Source organism: Nyctibius grandis, chromosome 3, assembly GCF_013368605.1.
Source record: "Nyctibius grandis isolate bNycGra1 chromosome 3, bNycGra1.pri, whole genome shotgun sequence".
NCBI lineage: Eukaryota > Metazoa > Chordata > Aves > Nyctibiiformes > Nyctibiidae > Nyctibius > Nyctibius grandis.
The window spans coordinates 17662591-17683412 of NC_090660.1; the positions used below are offsets into that span (position 1 = coordinate 17662591).

Genomic DNA, 20822 nt, shown 5'->3' on the forward strand with positions numbered 1-20822 from the left:
GCAAGCTGTTCCTGCGGCTGTTGCCCCTTCTGCCTTTCCCACTTAAGTCTGCTTTGTTTCTCTTCAAACAGGCTTTAACACTCACGGCCATGGTCCATTGTTGTATACTTTACAGCTCAGAGTCAAATGATTAGCCAATATGTTTTACCCTGTCACTTCCAACTTCTGAGTATGCCTTGAATCATTTTCCTTGACAATCAAATTGTCTAGTGGTATGCTCCAGCTCACCATATGTGAGCCACCTTGGCATTTGTGCACCATCTGCCTGAATCATATTTGGATCATCATAGACAGCCTGTAACTTAGTAGATACAAAGATGTCCAGTGAGTCAATTCAGTTGTTGCGTAACTGCCAATTCACAGCATTGTTAATGTTGTTAACAATGGCATGGTTTTCAAAATATTTCAGAGTTGAATAAATTAATGAAAGGAATTGTTTGTTTTGCAGTAGAGAAGGGGCAGTACACTCCTCCAGAAGCGTGTTAATACACAACTCACATTACTGTTTTCGTTAACAGTTCTATTTTTTATTGGTAACATGAATGATTAGTGTAAAGCAAGTTGCAGAAGCAACAAAATAATTCCACAAGTAAATAAAAACCTTGATCATGATCAGCCATCAGTGCGGAATTGTAAGAATATAAGAGGTACTGCATAGTCTACTCAGTGACTTTAGATCTGTCATGGAGTCTAGGGAGATTAAGCAAACCTTCTTACAGTTAAAACACTGCCTGGGATAAAAGATAATGGATTGCCCTGTCCAGCACAGCTGTGTAATGCAGCACAAACACAAAAGGATGTGTTTTGCCACATGTCCTTGTTTTGACAATGCTTGTTCCAAGAAAGAGGTCAGCTAAGGCTCTGCTGTCCTTTGCTCTGCCAGGCACTTCATTGTAGAGCTGTCCCTAAACCAACAGTCTCTTGGACATTTGAGCTCTTCCAAAAGGATATGAAGTCCAGGTCAGCTCACAGACCAAAACCTCTCATCCAATCACAAAAACCCACGCAGCACTCAAGATTTTGTCCTTATTCACGCTGCTGCTCTTTTGCCAGTAGGAAGGAGCATGTTGATTGTTTCGTGTTTGTCTTGCTCAGAGTGACTGCCAGTGATTGTTTAGTCAGTTGCCATTGCAGACCTTGGTGCTATAGCCATCAATGATGATTTATCTCTCAGTTGTCCTGTAGGACTGTGTTCTTCCCCCAACCTGAAGGAAATGAGTTGTCTGGTCAAGTTCCTTCAGACAGGAGCTCATAGCCCACCTGGCACCGTTCTGCAGCAGCACTGTGCCGTTCTGAAGAGACTGACATTGTTGCCTGCAGTGCTGCCTTGATCGTTCACAGACTGTGACAGGGATGTGCATACCTCAGTGTGGCAGAGTGGATTTCTCCAGTGAAGGCATCTTCAGAAAGATCCTGTGATGGCCTTGGTCACAAGTCTCTCACGCTTACTCACTGTATTTGCTTAGCAGTGCACACAGCGTCCAGGGTCTGCTGCTACACAGGTTCTGAACCAATGCACACAGCAGTCCCTTTATCAGTCACCACAACACATGTGAAGCCCTTTATTCATCCCTCAAGTCCCTGGGATCAGCCAACAGCCAGGGTGAGGCTGTGGATGGTCTTAGCTCACCAGGTCCTAAGGAGGCAGCATGGTAACCAGGCCCTTACTTCTGGCATACACATGGTGTAGGACAGGGGGCCACTGGCATTGGCACAACTAGTTTACTGGCTCTGCCATACAGGAGCTTAGTTAGAGGGTCCCTGCCCAGAGAGAAGGCTGTTTGTGGCAGTATGTGACTAACACTGCTCATGACACCATGCCTGTTACTTTACCTTCCACCACTCACTGGAAGGCTGACCAGCACACCAGTTATCTTGGCACTTGCTCCCAGGAAAAATAGCATTTTCCCTTTGCACAAAATAGGATAAACTAATCTCTTGGCTTGTTTCAACACAGACATTCTTCTGTGAAGCCTTCCTCTCCTCTAACTTGTAGCCTACTGAGATTCTTAATAATATTCCTGGCATGTTTTCTGCTTCCCCTGCAGGAATAGACCGCTGAAGAAAAGGAGAGGAGAAATGTCACTGCACAAAGCTCCACGCCATCATGTCAGCTTTGCAGAAAAGAACTGGGGGTTCTGGCGGACACCAAGTTAATCATGAGTCAGCAATGTGTCCTTATGGCAAAGTCAACAGCATCATGGGCTGCATTAGAAAAAGCCTTGTCAGCAGGTAAAGGGCGGTTATCCTTCCCCTCTGCTCAGTGCTGGTGGGATCACAGCTGGAGCACTGTGTCCAGCTCTGGGCTTTCCAGTACAAAAGAGATGTGGATATACTGGAGCAGGAACAGAGAAGAGCCACAAAGATGATGAAGTGATTAAAACATCTGTCATGAGAGGAGAGGCTCAGAGAGATGCGACTTGTTACCCTGGAGAGGAGAAAGTGCAGGGGGGATCTTATCCATGTGCATAACTTACTTGATGGGATGGTGAAAAGAAGATGGAGACAGACTTTCTCCAGTGAACAGGCAAGAGGCAATGGACACAACTTGAAATAGCATAAATTCCATTTAAACATAAGAAAATACATTTGTTTACAGAGAGGGGGGTAAATCCAGGTTGCCCAATGAGGCTGTGGAGTCTCCATCCTTGGAAATATTCAAAACCCAGCAGGACATGGTCCTGAGCAACCTGCTATAGCTGACCCTGCTTGAAGGGGGGAGTTTGGAATAGACAATCAACAAAGGTCACTTCCAATCTCAGCTGTTCTGTGATTTTGTGTTATATGTAGAGGAAGATCTCAAGGGAGATGGAGACAGCAGGGCTATTGCACATTAATGTGCAAAGTACTGTGTTGTAGATGAGGCACTGGGAATGGGAGTGTATGGCAAGTCCCACAGAGGAGTACTGCTTCCATGTTGTACGGCGAGCAACGTTGACTCATAGTGGGAGGTCCTTGGACCTCTCTTTGTGCTATCTGGAGGTGTATTAGTTGCACCAAGGGGTACAGAAGGCTTCAGATTTTGTCTTGCCCCATGTGTAACCTGCTGAGCCTTCCACCTGGTGCCTGCACAGCATTTTGTCAGAGAAACAGGGTCTCAATTCTTCAGAAAACAAAAATGCCAGAAGCCTTTGGAAGGCTACAATAAAAATGCCAGTAGCAACAAGGAGGTTTTCAAGGTTTATTTATTTTTGTCTTTTTTCAAATAAAAAGTTTTGAAGCACTTTAATATTGTTAAAATTTTGGCGATTTTTTTTTTAAAGCAAATATGCTCAGCTGCCTATTGACACGAGAAACAGAACCATGCCTGGGTAATGAAACCTTCCAGGTGAAAGTGCAGAGGTGCTCAGGCAGAGCACAGAGGCCAGCCATGGTCCTGGAGAACCTGCACCTTTCCACTGCACGCTTGCTCGGTGGGCGAGAACACAGAGAAGCTGAACCACAGACCCCGTCTCTCTGGGGCACAGGAAGGGCTGCTTCTCCCATATCTCCCCGAGGTTTTGGAGAGCTCAGAGGCCACAGCAGGCATTCATCATCTCACTGGCCAGGTCTACCCCCCCCTTCATGGGGAATACTTTTCCACTGCCCTTTAAATATTGTGCTCCTGTCTGGTCTGTGGTGGCCAGGGCCAGGTCCTAGCCATTATTAGTTCGTTGCAGGTTTGGTCCAGTATTGCTGAATTTGCACTTTTTGCTGCCTTCTGTTTCCCCTTTTGAGAAAGGGGAAAGCTTTGTACTTGCTTGTAAGCCTCATGGCTCCTTTGCTTTTTTCCCATTGCTTCATTTTGACCTTTGTTGTCGTTCAGGAAACAACGTTGATCACTGAGGCATATCTTTGTACTTTAAGCACTTTCCAGTTTAATAATCATAGGAAGGCTAGTTTGCAAATGTAACTCTTTTCAAGTCTTCTTATTGTTTAAGTGTACAGGCTTTTAAATTTAACAGACTGGATCAACTACTTCTGGCTACAAGAGATGCAAAAGGTGAATAAACTGCTTATGATAAACCTTGAGATGTTGAAATTTTGCATCTCTTGGAACTGTTCATATCACTGCTTTCATTTCTAAAGAACAAAAATTAAAGTATGCTTGGTAAAATAGCTGGGTTTACCACTGAAAAACAGCTGAGTCTGTTCCACAAATATCCTGATGATATTCAAATAATGTGGATATCAGACCTGTAGCACCAGCTGCTTTCCTCTACAGATCTGCTTTTATCATACCACACTATGTGCTAATGTGGAAATATCGGATATTAACAACAGAGTTCCTCCTCTCAAGACTCTCAGTGGGGAAATGCTTTGCCTAATAGTTGTCATTCTACTTATTCTTTCTTATGCCTTTTGAGGTATATGATTTTCAGATGATTTCATCATCTAAAATGGCAGAGCTGCTGCAATAGTTGTTCCTTGAAATATTTACCAGAGTAATTGTCAGTGCATCTTTAATACCAATTTGAACTATATTGAAAAATACGTAAGAATAAATTAGTATTCCATTGGGCTATTTCTTGGCAATCTGTAACACAGAGAGGAATCAAACTCCAGATGTGTGCATTTATGCATTTCTTAAATGCCTAGGAAACTTCATATCTACATGCTTTATTCACTCTAAAAATAGGATTTTGTACTAAATCCCATTTTACTCACAACAGTTACCAATCTAATGATATTTTTAAGGGTTTGTGGTCCAGAAAATTAATATAATTCTCATGACAAGCATTTTTTATTTTCTTTTATTATGTTAACAAAAAAAAAAAATCAATTGTGTGATTAGAATGAAAACAGGACATAGTATTGAGCCAATATATCTGTATTTGCAGATGGCAATGGACACGTGGGAAGAAAAAGACAGAGAAAATTAGGATTCTCATGTATTTCTTAAAAACAAGAGATGTAGCCTTGAACTATCATAGGAACAAAGAAGCCCAGCTGCATTCATGGAAGAATAATGCACTCGAGTTTTGAACTTCACCTGAGGGCTTTCCAGGGTCTAATTGAAGTTTACTTGCTAAGCAAGATCAACAGAGACAGGGATTATTTTGAAAGCTGTGTTTTTTCACAAAACTTCCATGGAGAAATCAGATTCTTTAATACCACTTGCAGGATTTTTCACAAAACTCAAAATGTTCCCAAATTTGAAGGGTCTTCCAATGTTTTAAACAAGAATTCAGACAGCTCTTTTGTCTGGCAGTTCTCACTGAGTTCTGGATCATCTGGATCATGCAGATATCCATGTTTCAGGCTTTGAATCTGCACTCTGTGAGAAGGCATAAATGCACCTACACAAAGTTAGATCTCTTTGCACTCTCTGAAGTGGGAGACTCATCATGACTTTGGAGAATCTCTGCAAGAAATTCAGAATTACGTGAGGAACTTATGATGAGAGAACAACTCTGTGAAAAAGTTAAAATTTACATAGGCACCATTCAATAACATGCATAGCGGAATCTGATCCGCAAGCATCTCCTCCAGACTGGAGATTTCAAAGCCTGTCTTTCAGGAACAATAACATGGGTTTGTCAGCAGGAAGCTACCAGGGAATGGGACGAGCACAGCCCATGGCTTTCTATGTAATGGACTCCCAAAGACTTGGAGTCACGCCTGCAACTTGTTCCTTGAGTGAAAATCACTTGGCCCCTTCCTGGCTGATGGGTGCCTCTGTTCTCTGTTGGCTCAGTCTTTGCTCAGCTTAAGCAATCCTGAAACCAGTATGAGAAGGGAAAGGAGTAAACATGCTTGCTGCTGTTTCCTCACCAGCAGGTATGTCTTTGATATGGAAGCTTCCCAAATGGGCATTTGTTAGAATTAGGCTTTCCACTTGGAGAAAATACTGAAGAGATGAGATTATACTACAATACTACAGTAAAGGGGATCTGTTTCTGAGGGGAAGGCAAGCATTATTTCCAGCTCGTTCGCTCTTTAGGGGGAAAAATATCTACCAAAGAAGAGGATGCTGTGGGTTGGATTGTGTTTGATAAAGAAAAGGAAAGGGTGGTCAGCCCTAAACTCTTCAAACTCAGAGGAATGTTTGATGTCTCCCATCATACCCGCTGAGCCTTCCACCTCAGTGCCCTCCTCATTGACTTCCATGTACGCCTCATGGATGGCCTCAGACATCTTCAGGCTCTTTGCTGAAGAGATGCCAGACAGATTGGCTGAAGGGCTGAACAGGTCGGTCATACCCAAGGCCATTAAGGCAGATGTGAGGTTATATTTTTCACCCATCTTCATGCGTGGGAGGTACACTTTCACTCTCTTCTTTTCCATCACATTGGGACTGGTCCACTCCATGAGTTTTTCGAAGCTGATTTTGTTCTCAAGCTGCAAAGAGAGGCAGGGAATGAAAAGCCTGGGATGTGAATATAACTTCTTCCTACCATTCATTCTAAGCAAGGCTATCATAAAAAAAACTAACCAGAATGGTTCCTGGAGTGCATCTTATCAACATTCTTCTTGTAGTTTATTATTTGCCTCTCCAGTACTGCCTGACACATCCCCTTCTGTCCAACTAATGGTTGTGTCTCATGAGGCACAACCCAACAGTTTCACAGCCTAGCAAACTAGTCAGCTTGGGAAAGAGATTGTAAAAAAAGGCCATGAAAATTTACCTACAGTTGATAGCACCTAACAAACACAAACTCTTCTACATCTTTAATAACTCTATAACACAATTCCAAAAAATTGCTGAAATAACAATAATGGGTGATATAATGCAGGCTGCATCAATTTTTCCCTTTCTTGAGTGCAGATAGGTAATTTCGTAACACCTTGATAGCTATTTGAAACGATTGACACTGGAATTCTGATTTTTTTTCTACTTCTTTCAGAAAATCTAATGAAGATAATCCAGTACACCTGACTGAAGCAAATTAAGGTTTCAACTTTTGTTTCTCTCTTGCATCTGTCCATTTTTATTTCATCTTTGCCATTAGCATCCTGCATTCACTCAGTTGTTTAGCTTCATTTTCTTCCAAGACCAAGACAAAAGTTTCATGTAATTTTGCACAGTCAGTAGATTATATTTGTATTTTCGCCTCACTGCATACTGGTCCCTCTTTTATCTTTTTTTCCTTTAAAGGACAAAAACATTTTTTTTACTAGTTTTCATGCATCTGGCAAAAACTGACTCAACCTGACTTAAAGTGGTTTTGTTTTCTCTTTCTTCCTATGCTGTTCTCATTTTCTGTCTTTGAATATTCATGAATTCTTTCTGCTGTTGATGTTCATCCCTATAGACACAAGTTTCTTCTGTTTTCTGTGTTTGATGTGTGGTTTCCAAGTATCTTCCATGCATTTCCTGTCCATCTCTATATTTAAGGCTCTCTGAAGTCAACTGATGAATTGTTATTGATCAGTTAGTTTAGCTCAATTGTTTTCACCATTTCAAAATCAAGAATATTTTATTAATAACATGCTTTATCTGACTTTGTTTTTCATTCCATGATGACATAATCAGAGCAATTTTTGAAAGCAGCCCGTTTCTGATGTTTAATGAGAATTTTGTTAAAAAAAAAATCATTAGTGATTCCTGCAAAGAATGCCTAATTCTCATCAGTTTTAGCAACATTTCCTCAACAGTTTATAGGGAGGGGTGGGTGAAATTACCTCTCAATGAAAAAAAAATATCTGCCCACACATATGTCCTGTTCTACAGGGCTACAGCAGCACTATTCTCCTTCACTTTTCTTTTAGTAGATGGAGTCCAGGGTTCTCCTAAGAGGCCAGTCCCTGCCTGAGCACCTGGTAGCTGTCGTGGGGGGCTTTTGTGCTCCCCTGCCAGCCCAGCACAACCATGGTGTGGACAGCTGGGATGTAAATGGACAGCAAAAGGTCTGACAGCAGCCAAGTCCCACTGAAGTGGAATCTCTTTTGCTTCCCCTGCCAGGGCCATACCTGCTCCAGGCCAGAGACGTCATCTGGCAACAGCACCAACATGCTCAGCTCTCCGCTGGTGTACGGAAGCTCCAGGATCTTCATTTGCTCTGCAGCCACCGCTGCCATTTTGAAGGTACTGTTCTGACACATCATTTGCACAGGTCTGCTTTCTTCCTGCAAAAAGAGAAACATGAGACGACATGATCAGGGAGCAATTTTTTCTTTAGGCAGGCAAATGTACAAGCCCTTTGAAAGGGACAGGACTCGATCTTCAAGCATGCTGCCTTTGAAGAAGAGCTATGTCTCTATTTTCCTCTCTTGTTTACTAGTGTGCTCTGTTCAGACACAGCTCTTGCAAACCTGACAGCGAGGGGGCCCGCTAGGTTACCCACCCAATGACTGCAGCATGTTGTATGTCTAACACCCAGCCTGCTGGCTGTGCAAGCCAACAGCCTGGCTTCCTGGCCAGAAGCTTTATCTGTGCCCTCCTACCTTTGTCACACTGAAGGGAAGTTCCCGAGTGTCATCCTCTTTAAATGCTGTCTTCCATATCCCTTTGAAGTAAATGGCATTCACGAGGACCAGCATAGTATCAAGATCAACAGAGCCTCGTTCAAGGAGACCTTGGATCTGTCCTTTAAGAAAGAAGCAGGGAAGAGAGTGATAAGTTTCATAGCAGTAGTCATGCATTTTACAGATCAATCGATATGCTGCTGCTTGACTTGACTTCTTCAAAGGTCTGCATGTGGAATTCAGGTTCCTGAGGATGATTTAATACAGAACAACTGTCACCTGGCCAGACATTTCTGCAAGAAGACAGATACGTTCAAGAGTGGTATACATCCCTGGGAATATTTTAACCAGTGCTTGGAAAAAGCTTTATATAGAAAAGAAGAAACAGGAGAGGGATGTAGCAATATAGCTTTTCTGTTTCTCACTGTGTTTCTTTCTCACGCTTTACCCTCTTGTTTTTTCTCCCACCTTAGCACGATAAAGGTACACAAGCTCCTGAATCATTCCTTTCCCACCATCAGCCTAGTAGCTGATGCTAGCATTATTTTCTTCCCTGGCAGCCCACTTCTTACCTATCCAGCACATCCTTGTAAAATTATGCCAATATTCTAGAGAAGCTGGGACTAACCTTGCATGAGTTAAGCCCTCCAGACACAAAAAGTGTGCAAATAAAGTGTGCATATCTTGGCATCTCTACATTTGCCAGATATGTTTAAAACACACTCTCACTGCAACACAAGTGCAATAGAGTCATCCCTTTCCACGGGAAATATCCACTAATGGGAACAGGAGGAGGAAATTTCTCCTCTAATGTTTAGTCTTTCCAGAAGTTGTTCAAATTCAGTTGCAAGAGGGAAGTATATTTCAAAATCTTGTCTGACCTTACCGTTTGTCTGATTTTCCACCCAGGAATTAATGAGCTGTCTGGCTTGATCTGGTGCTGTTTTGAAGTTGACCATTTCCAGACCTGCTCTGTACAGTTTCTTCACACATTTTAAGTAGATCTGTAACGACAGCAATTGTAGCCACCAAACTAGTCATTTTTTAAAAACAGTATGAAGGTGAAATAAAATATGGCTAAAAAGATTTTTATAGTGATTCCATGGTTAGGCTGTTCTCATTGCTTACTTCCTGGAAGAACCTGCTAAAACTGGGCCAGAAAAATTGTTCTGATCCATGACATTTTCAGGTCTGACATTTTTATTACTTGACCAGTTAAGAGTATATACTAGAAATGTTTAAATATTTTTTGAAGAAACCCTGATCCAAAAACACTGTTTCAGGTTCATTTCAGGGTGTTTTATTTTCATTATGTCCACTCCTTTTTTTTAAAAAGCATTTTTCCTTATTTTTAAAGATAAGAAGTTCCTTCGATTTAGAATATTTGTAGGTTTTGTTTTGAAAATGACAAATGGAAGATTTTGACACTTTCAAAAGTTGTTTTTGAGGCGAGGTTTTCAAGTGAAGAAATGTGCTGAAGTCAAATTATTTCCTGAAAAATACCAAACAACCTATTAAAATCAGAAGGTTTTGGGGGAGCAAGTGGGGAAGGGGGTAGTACATTACCAAATAGTTTTGTTTATTACTCCATTCATTTTTTAATAGGGCCATATTTTTGCCTGGAATTTCTTTCCGTTCAGGCTATTGTCAGGGCTGTGGCAAAGGGAAAAGCTGTGGAAGTCCACACCAGTGGGGACCACTGGATTAACAGATCACCTACTCCAGCCAGTCCTCCTGGATTACAGGTTTATACAGGGTTTAGCAAGAAATCACTCTAATGTACAACTCACCGGTAGGATTGAACTTGTCTTTTCAGCATAGAGTCTGTTGGCAATGTAGAGTGAATAATTGGCTTTTGGTGCAGTGATATCAGAGAGAAGTTCTTTAAACAGTATGTGGATATTCACAGACTTGCCACACTGAGTTGTTGATAAGAAGATAAAAAGGTATATCTGTTAGCTTGTTTTCCTAGAAAGAGAATTCTTTATAAGGTACAAATAACACAGGAAAATGCACAGTGTTTGGACATTTGCAAATGAACATGTAATACAGTCTAAAAGTTCCATGGGAGGGATGTTCAATATAAGCAACTAATGATGTACAATTAATACATAGCATGTGATGACACTTATTCTAGGTGATAACAAGCAGAATATCTCAGCGATGAATCTGAAACTGTATGGCTCAGGAGTGAGGTGACAAAAAGAAAAATTCGGGTGTCAATGATTGCAATTGGCTGGTTGTCATAGAAATAGAGCCTCTAGTTCCCAACTCTGCTTTCATTTTCACGGCAGCTTTCTGCTGAAGCTGCAGATGGGAGAAGAGTGCTAGATGACAAGGGAGTCAGGAGGTGTCTCATAATATAGTGAAAAAAATGGATCAGCTGTCTAATGCCCCAAGAATAGTGTTCCGGGTGACACAGGCTAAGAGTGTGTAAGAAAAATGCACAATGCTAAACAGCAGCTGGGACTTCATTTTATGTGAAGGAGAATTGTGTTCAACTGCTCCTTTCTAAATGTTTAAACAGCCATTAAATGCTCCAGCTGATATAGCTGATATTACCTTTAGTTTTCTTTATTAAAAAAAAAGTCATCTTGTTCTTTGCAAGTCCTACTCTATGCTTGTGGATCCCAGGTGGATGGGGACAGGCCAGGGAGCACGGCTTGTGTTATCTTTACAGAGGTAGCAGATGAACATGGAAAAAAGCACACAGGTGCTATCAAGGTACTGGGACTCCTCATGGTGTTCATGGGGTAGCAATGGGAATTAGAGGCTGGAAAAACCCCTGTAGCTTTTGGAAGAGTGTGGTTACTTTCCAGTCTTTGAGGCTTCTGGGCTCTTTTCTGCCAAAGCATCTTCCTGCCCCACTTTGGAGTCTCAGCTGCAAGTCTGACAGCTGTACCCTGGCTCTGGGTGCTGAGCCCCTTCCAAGTGTTGTCCCCCATCAGCACTTGCAGGTGTGCAGACACTCGTCTACACAAGAAGGTAGCCTGGTGCCCAAAGCATGCTATCCTGTCCTGTCACTTGTTCTGGTACAACATGTGCAGCCTGTCTTGTTTTTCACGTTTTGGGGGTTTTTTTGGTTTGTTTGTTTGGTTTTTTTACTTACATCTCCTAAATTAAGAACATTAGCAAAGGTTTGGGAAGGTGTTGAACCTACTTGAAGCACAGTCAGAACAGTCTGTTCTCAGGAGAAAAACGTGAAAGAGAAATAAATGTACCTTAGATTTCTGTACCTTGGTCTGAATAGTTCCTCCAAGTCCTGCAATTTTGTCAAAGTGAAGAACCTGCAATTGAAAGTAGCAATAGAAGAAATCAAATAAGTGAAGTCCGCTGAGAGTCACTGATGTTTGTGTTGAAATTATAGGTTTGGACTAACCAGGTCTGATTAGCACATAGATGAACTGAGAAGTTTAGTATGAGCTTTAAATCAATTTTTTTACTGCATGTGCCACACTGAAAATTTTTGACTATGATCCTCACTTAGATCCCTTCTTTTCCAGTTAATGGTATTCAGTCTATAAACCAGCTACAACCTTACTATGTTGTATTTATAACTGTGGCTCTTATTTTCTGAATGTTTCATCTTTTGTATATTACAAGTTGTCCTTTGCCCCTGGAAGGAATCAGGGCTGTGAGATAGTATAAGCTGAAGCCTTAACCATTCTTCAGGACTGCTCTTTCTTTATGGAAACCAAAGGCCGTTCCTGCCCTTCATGGGGAAAAGCAATGATAAGTGAAAACTCAGCTCCAGATCCAAACTTCATAGTTTGGAATGCCATTCTTTTTATAGGTAGGTTTGAATCCAGTGCCAAATGTGACTCCATCAACTGGAGGAAGTCCCAAAGATATAAACGGATAATCTGTTGCTGTGTTGAACAAGATCAAAAGGATCAAAAGGAGTTTGTATCCATTTACCTAACTTACCTTCTCCATCTGATACTCAGTGTTACCTCTTGCTCCCAGATAAACCATGGCCAAGGCTGCAATGATGTTCAGGGGGGAAAAGAAGACGTTGCCTGTGGCCTGGTGGCCTTTCAGCTCTTTGAATACATCAAAAGAAAATTCTGCATTTGCTGCACTGATGGAGCCCATTGTGAGATCAGTGTTGTCTGAAACAAACAGAAATATGATTGTATAGCTGTGATATGTAGCACTTGTTTTAAAAAGTACTGTCAATAGCCCAGAAAATACTAGTTCTTTGCTAATGAATTGTGTGAAGCCAATGAATGATGTAAAGCCTACAGATTCTGTGATCATTAGAAATATTGTAACTCCTGACTCCTTTATCTCTGACTGCATGTTTGTTTTCCTTCAGCAAGATACTAGCTCATCAACAAGATAATACTTTGTACTTGCCTTTTAGGGAATAGATAGTTTCATCCATGCTTCAATATGATAAAAATAACACTGAATGGATGAGTTTCCCTACAGCTATCCAGAGGACTCTGAATGATGTTTGAGACAATGCAAACTTCATATTTCAATTCTTATGTGGCTGCTCTGGACCATGCTCTGGATCTTTAAATGAAATGTAGTCAACTCACTGTACTCTTAGTGTACTTCTTACTGTTGCTTAGTACAACCAGCCACAAATTTGGAGGTTGCTTTCCTGTAAATTTATAGGAATAATGGAAGTAAGTTGCTCTGTAAACCCAGCCAGTTGCTTAGATGCTGAACCATAGATTTAGGGGGGTCTTTCCTGTAGTCCCAGTTCAGACATTTAATCTCTGCTGATGCTCTTTTGTTGAGAAAAAGCACAAGCATATATATCATAAATATGGGTTTTGGCAGCACAGCTTGAAACAGCGTAGAGCTGCATTCATTCAGTCAGGTGCAAGTCCTGTACATGTAAATGAATGTGACATGTTAAGGATATTCATTAAAACCTGCAGTCATTCTCTCTTTTGAATCTGAGACCAAGAAAGTTGCATGCTGTTCTTGTATCTCTAAAACAGCTGGAGGAATGGCAGCATATCCATAGTTTGGAGCAGATGTGGTTGATTACGCGACCTGAGAGGCACCTGATGTTAATGACTGTGGAACAACAGACTCTTGAATCATCATACTGTACCTCACCTGTGTTCTCCAGAGAGTGAGATTGAGAAAAGAGAAATACCTTTATTACCAAAATAATTATTAAAATTATAAAAGAACAGTTTTAACGTGACACCAGATTTTCAGCAAAAAAGAGGTATTCCTACTCAAAGCTATGGTGTACAAACACTCATATTTTGCACACCTAAAAGTATTTCCCAGTCAAACAATATAAGATATATTGATAAGACATTGATATATGCTGTCTTTTTACGTATCTGTCTTATACTCACCTTAAAGTTCTTAAACATAATAACACTTTTTTCCATATTAAAGAATACAAATTAGAAATTATATTTTACTTGGAGAAATACTTACCCCACAAACTTCAGAGGCAGGTAATTGTGCAGCTTGCCAGCTGAACCTAAACAGATTCTCTGAGCTCTTTGTGATATATATTGTACCATTTGAGACACTCCCACTCTTAGCCTTCAAGGAGTCATCTTTTGAGTCACTACCTTTCATCATGACCTTTTGATTCATTGCACTTTGAAACGTTGAGTAGACCAATGTTAGACTGGTACTCTATCTGCAGCAAGACAACCTTTATTTATTGAAGTAAAACCTAATAAAAAAATGAATTAAGTTTTTGCTGTAATTTATAAGACTGTACCAAAGTAACTGGGGTTCAAGGCTAAAACTATGTTTCATGCAGTTCTTTTTAATTTACACATTAATGTCATTGGGCCATATTAGGCAACTAGAGCCAAATGAAAAACAAATACAAAAAACTGAGGAAAAACAGTGTTACAAATAAATCCAGCAAAATATAATACATTTTTAATAAACCTAGCTGTAACATCAGATCAGGTGATTCTCACAGTTGAGTGAAGCTAAAGATCCCAAAATTTTACAGGAAAATAAGACCTAGTCATAGTGCAGTGATCTGGGAGTGAGCAAACAGTTCCCACCACAGTCCATCATTAGTGAGCATCCATGGATACAGCTGAGGAAAGAGTCTTGTATTACCAGAGAGTGCAAGTGCATCAGTCCCTGAAAACCTAGCTGTTTCTCTTCTTCTCACCTATGAGGCACTGTAAGTACAGAAAGCACTGTAACACATTACTTCCACCAAGCATGAAGGGAAAAGTGGCTACTGGGCTAACTGATGAAGGTCTGATACATTTACAACAACTCACTACAACATCTGTGCAGTGGAACAGAGAGAAGTTCCTCATGGACAGTGACCATCTGGTGTTGCCAAAATAATGCAATTCCAAGCAGAGCCAGCTGTGAGATGTTCTTTCTATTCAGAGGGTTTTGAAATGGATTTTTTCCATGCAAGAACAAACCCAAAACTTTCTGTTTATTTTTCAAGACCAAAATAGTACTGAAAGGTGTTTTGGTCTGCTGAAATGAAGAAGCATGTTCCTGGAGTCCAAAGACTGGTGTGGTTTATAGCTTGTACTTGTTAAAAGCACAGCCACATCTATTTCTATACCTAGGTGAGACCAAAGTTGTTTACCTGAGGTCAAACTATAGGGTCTACAGCATACATGTGGAGGAGGGGAGAAGGGCTCTGAGGAGAAAGCACATTTTGCTGAAACTTCGTTTTGATGAAAACACTCAGAGCAGCAGTGTTGAGATGAATTAGAGGTCTGAAGGTGGGCATGGCAGAGGAAGAGATTTGAGGAACAGTCAGGAATTACATATTTGCTGGGCTGTAAGTCAGACCCCGGAGTATTCAGATATTCAGAAATGGGTTTTAACCAGCCAGTAGGATTGAGGGTCATCTTTTAATTTTCATTCTCTACAGGTCATGGCAACAAGGCCCATGGTACATGCACAGGCCATTCTCATAGATCTTCCATACCAACCTTTTTTCTATGGCAGGTGAATAAACTACAGAATCTGTCTGCAGGAACATTCATGGTCTGTTAGACAATCATAATGCACAATATCAAATATAATTCAATTGTAAAAAGCTACTACTCTTTATTGAATAATAGACTTGATGAGCAGTAAAGAAACAAATCTGGCATCTGTAAAGGCCACAGAGGTGGATAATAGAAATCCCAAATTTGTACATATTAAGTTACAGAGCGTACAGCAGTAGGTGCACGCTTTGTGAAAGGGAAAGGGAGTTACTTTACCCTTAACAGTGTGGTTTTGTTTTTCTAAAATGCAGGCAGGTATGTGTGGAGCCTGATAATTGAGGTGGCTTTCATTTTCCCAACTCAGAATGAGCTTTTCTTCTGGGATTGTTATAGCAGTGATGAGGATGGGAAAAATCTAAAGACTGTAAGCAGCTTTCCTCTCACCTTGTTCAATGTTCCTTGTTCTGTGAGCTGGGCTGCTGTATCTTTTACTTTATCCTATGAAACCATTACTGCCCGAGAGCACAGGTTTTGTGTGGCAAGAGCTGTAGTGTGTCCTCTCTTATTCTCCCATTTTCACATATTAACATTAGAGTGACAGCTACTGATCAGCTGTTGCTCAAACATGCTTTGGGGCTTCCTTGAAGAGTTTTCCTGGGCACCCACGCTCCTTTGTATGCTCTGGTTCCATGTGCTTGTCCTGCATGGACATCTGTGGAGCATGCACCTGAAGGACATAACCGGCCCTGCACAGATGGCCAGCTCTTTGCCTACTGTCCAAGATATTATCAACAAATGTTTTGTTGCACCAACTCCTCTAGAAGAGGGCATGTAGGTGTTTCTGGTATGTTCTCCCAGCCAATATATTTGCCTTCTTTGTACACTCTGCATTTCATACCTCTGCAGCAGCATGATCACCACAATAGTTCTCCACACAGGTAAGCTTGTTGAATGTCTGATAACTGCTCGGTTTCTGAATTATGGTAGCTTCCCTAATGTGAAAAACTACTTTGTCAAGGCAGGCAAGGTAGTTTAAAACACCCAAAGTAAATGAGTTCATGAAAGAGAGGAAGTTTGGTTCTGCCAGTAGTCATGGATGGGGCAGTACAACTTCTCCACAGAGCATTCTGTCACTACATGCCCTTGGATTTGTTTTGTATTTTTTTCTGCACTGAATGTTAGGGCCTCCATATGCAGTCATCAGCAGACAAGTACTCTTTTGTAACTTTGCCTAGTTAGGGCATTGGACCTGGGGAAATCAGATGCTTCTCCTGAAATTCAAAAGCTAAGAGTGCAGTACCATAAAGCAAGGCAAACAGGTATAAATCCGCTCCATGTCCATGTTTGTCCCAAGAAAGAGGTCAGCAAGGATTCTGCTGCCTTTTATGCCTAAACCAGTTCATGGTGTTTGCCCCTCTTCCCCAATGTTGGCATAAGCAAGGAGATACTAAGCAGCTGAAAAAGCAGCAGCTCTTTTCGGCAATTCTCTGTTCAGGTTTTCACATTTAATTTCTTATGGTTACTCAGCAACTATAGTGCAATGTTTGGGGGTAAAGTTTGCTTATAATTTGGATGGCCTGTCCATCTGTATCACACTTAGCAGAGGCTATATTGTCATCTCTCAATGATCTTAAATGAACTGAGATGTGGCCAAAATACCACTTACAGGATTTCAGATGCTTTTTATTCAGTCACAGTATTTGCTGTGCTGGAGATAATCAGCTCTACGTGGTGCTCACACAGTCTGAGTCAAACTGTCACTGGTATTGGTGCTAGCACTTTTAAGACAACCAGCACCTTGTATTAAACGTCTCAGAGAGTCAGTGTGTCAGGCATGGGCTAAAGTTAATGCCTAATGTGCCCTTTCCCCTTGAGAGCTCATGGTAGCTGGTATGTCAATGTGTATTGTGTTTGCATAGCAACCCAAGGTAAAAGGAGGCCAAGCACATCCACCAGTCCTCTATGCTCCTTGACTGCCGGTTGGTTCTAGCAATAACTCAATTTGTTAGAATAAAGCAGCAGTAAAACAGTGACTTTTTTCTGCTGCACATGCTTGCCAAAAGAAAGGAAGAGGCTTGCCCAGTTGCCACTCCTCAGGTAGCTGGATCTCACTTACTGCAACAATGTCATGCTCATGGTGCTCTCTGGCAAGCAGTGCTGCTCTTTGCCTGGTGCACACAGCTAATGAGTAGCTCATCTGTGCAGCCTCTGAAGGGACCTAAGTTTATCAATGCTTTCTTCTTTTTCTTTATAGTCTTAGCTCCAATAACTGGCATTTGAACCGATACGTTACAGAGTCTGAGTGCCTTTCTTACCAGGATCATAAGGAACCAGGACTTCCTGGTATAAAACCTTCTACCAGTTACAGTTTGAAGGAAATAAGCACTAGTCTTCATATGGGAAAAAAAGTATTACTCAAAACTGCTCTCTCTGGCTTTTTCAGTGACAACCCAAAAATCTTCCTCTGTCCTTCTTGTCCATCCATTGCAAATCTTTTGAAGATATAATAACAATTATGTTATACATAAGTACTAAGAAACAGTTTAAAGGAAAGAAAAATACCAGAAAAAAAATGAGGAGAACTGCAACCATCAGACACATTAGAGTCCAGTGGAAAGGTGAATATGTAAATTGAGAGTTACTCAGTAATCAGACCACAGAAAGACACAGATCTGCCCAGTGTGGGACTAATGGGTGTTATCTTTCCACGGATGCTCATGCAAATAGTATTTTACTTCTTTTGCTTTGCTTTTTGGGAGTGTACATATTTGTAGTCTGTAAGATATGCTGGCGTGGTTCAACAGGCTGTGCAGCAACACTCAGCATCAAGCCTGTCCCTGGGGAAGAGGCAGTGGCATCCCCTTCAGGATCGTGTCTACTCCAGGCACCATTTGGAGTCTCTGGCTTTTCTCTGCTCTGCAAGCTCTGTAGTTTGGCATTGCACATGTACAAGCTACAGTTCCCCACGGAGAAGCACTTGCTGCCAGAGTAGAGAGTTTACCTTCTATTTTTAAGTAAACATCTCTGACCTTGCGGGAGCACTGCCCTCTACACTAGGAGCTGCTACCACTACACTCGCAGCAGGAGGCTACTTTCCAGCTCCTGGTTGTTTTCACCACATTTTTTTAGATGTTTTATAAATTAAGATGGCAATTAGAAAAAAGATTATGTGAAGAGAAAATAGATTTTTTTTTTATTTATACTGTTTTGTTCCTGGTTTCGAAATTATCTTGATATCCCTGGAGCAAGTTAAAAAAAAAAATACAAAGATCCTAAGTGACTACTTCTGCTGTAGTAAGCTAAGCGACAATCTTTGTTTCAGCCACACCTGCTTGTTTGCTTACACACAGAATTCCTTTTCCTGTTGTGAGACATATCACATATGTAAAAGAAAAAAATTTCTTTTACATTTTATCTCAAAATATACAGGTCTGATTATGCAAGCTAATACATTCTAACACTGTTCATTTCACTTTTTTTTTAAGTTAAGTAATTTGTATTTGAGACAAACCAGATATACACAAAATACCAATGGCAGTCATTGAAAGACATGCATGGCTATTTTTTGCATACCCTATTCATCAGAAGAGCCCACAGGCTGTGTTTGGTGTTCTCTTCTCTTACCAGCTAATTGATTTGAAAACTGTGCCTCTACTGGTAATTTTACTATTTCAGACTGTATTTCATTCTGAAATTTTAGCCATGTGAGGCAGCTTCACAGACTATCATGAGTCTGTTTTATTTAGCAATTGAATTTGAGTACTGTGATTTACTGTACTTTTTCCTGCATAACTCAGCATTTGGAAGAGCCCTTTGAATGTGCAGTTCTGAAATGGTACTAGTATGCTCCCAGCGTTTACCTTCTTCCCATCAGCGAGCAACAGGAAAAGGAGAAGGAGTCATCAAAGAGGTGGAATATTTTTCTTTTAAAAGCAAGTATTTTTCATGTGTCTGTGGATTTTGGACATTGCCGGCTGCCAAACTGGGTGGGCTGCTCTCTTCTCTGTAACCCCTCTCTATGCCTTCCCACCACCTATTCTGCAACATCCAGGAGGTGGTTTAGTGAACTAGGTCATCAGCAAGCAAATTAACTTTACCAAAAGTTTCCCTTTTGATTTAGATTCCAGAGAACCGCTCATCACCAAGTCAGGCAAGTAATAGTGGTGGCATAAGGGAGGGAGCAGAAACACATGGAAGGAATGAGACACGGGGAGCAGCATTCTCCTCCTCAATGGCATTAGACTGGCTCAGCCACATCCTAAAACTGCACTCTTAATTCCCTGGTAAAATAAAATGCAAGAGAGAAGCAGTAGGTGAGGTTCAGGGTTCACCTATCCTAATGTCGGGTTGTCCAGTGCCTAAATTTAGCACAATGAATATTTCAAAATGGGAGGTAGACTTCAGTGTCACTTAAGACACTTTTGAAAGGATTACCATTATTTTTACCTGCTGTGTTAGACTATTCCTCTATCCACTTAATTCTGCAGACTACTCCATTTAATATTTAGTTTGCAGTGGTTTTATTATGACAAATGGAACAAATAGAGGCTATCCATCTAAATACTTCACTATAGATGTTTTTATTAGTTTTTTATGCTGATGACGAATAAAACAGGTGGAACAAGAAACTCATGGTATCAGAGGCACAAAGAAATAGAACTGTTTTTTTTAAAAAGCAAGAAAGTTTTATGTAGGAATTAAGTGTCTAATTCACAGCCATCACAGAGCAAGCCTTGTCAGAAAAGGCATTCCATTACTCTGAAACCCTGTTTTTGTTACGTGGGAGTTTATGAAGAAGTTGGAGCACATACAGGAAAAAATAAGGAATGGGTCTCACAGGAAAAAATAAGGAATGGGTCTGCCCTGCTTAAGAACAAGCAAAATTACACCGGAAAACTCTTCTGCTTTCTCTGCTCTCTGAGAACAAATCTCTGAGGCTCATTCTAGCTTGAACCATTACCCTTGATCAACATTTAAAGGAGAGGTCCCACAGGAATACTTTGCTACTCCCATACAAAATGGCATTTTCCTTGAGACCTATATAGAGGGCAGGTAGGTAAAGCTAAAAGAGACTGAGTACCTAAGTTCATCCTTTTAATGCAGACCCCTATCCTCCTGTCTCCTTCATGTGGGAGAATATGTCACTCATATTTAGGACACTAAAATCATGGGTTTATTGGAGACATGCTACATTAGGGAAGGATCAAAATAAGATTTTCTATGTAGGTACCTCTAGAGGCCTACAGCTCTTTGGCAAGTATGGCATAGTGTATTTTAAGGTAGACATCATTTCAGTGAGGCCTCCTAAAAGTAAAACATGCCTGAAGTTGATGTTACAAAGGAAATAGTTAACTTTTTTAGGTTTTTATCTCTGATTTGGCTCTTATCAGATAGTCCTCTTTGCAGCAAATTAACACATTAGGATAAAGCCTAGCAAAAATGTACTCGTCTTCTATCCTCAGTGCTTGCCAATGTGGATGTTAGTGGGGAGAAACACCTGATTTCCAAAATAATCTCCAC

At 40.9% G+C, this 20822-nt stretch overlaps 1 protein-coding gene across 1 annotated transcript; it reads right to left on the reverse strand.

The window, feature by feature from the left end:
* Positions 1 to 5919: 5919 nt before the first annotated feature.
* On the reverse strand, positions 5920 to 12483 carry LOC137660779 (ovalbumin-related protein X-like). The gene is made up of 7 exons (XM_068395782.1): positions 12316 to 12483; positions 11625 to 11675; positions 10179 to 10307; positions 9275 to 9392; positions 8368 to 8510; positions 7894 to 8049; positions 5920 to 6321 (listed from the first exon to the last, which is right to left on the reverse strand). The coding sequence occupies exons 1-7, from the start codon at positions 12481 to 12483 to the stop codon at positions 5920 to 5922; spliced, it is 1167 nt and encodes a 388-aa protein (XP_068251883.1).
* Between the last annotated feature and the right edge of the window lie 8339 nt (positions 12484 to 20822).

Bases quoted from the DNA above. Each gene is read 5' to 3' on its own strand.
- LOC137660779 (XM_068395782.1), bottom strand. From the start codon at position 12,483: ATGGGCTCCATCAGTGCAGCAAATGCAGAATTTTCTTTTGATGTATTC. The intron at 10,308-11,624 runs GTACAGAAATCT...TCAACAACTCAG, and splicing joins GAGGAACTATTCAGACCAAG to TGTGGCAAGTCTGTGAATAT. The intron at 8,511-9,274 runs GTAAGGTCAGAC...TCTTTCTTAAAG, and splicing joins GGTGGAAAATCAGACAAACG to GACAGATCCAAGGTCTCCTT.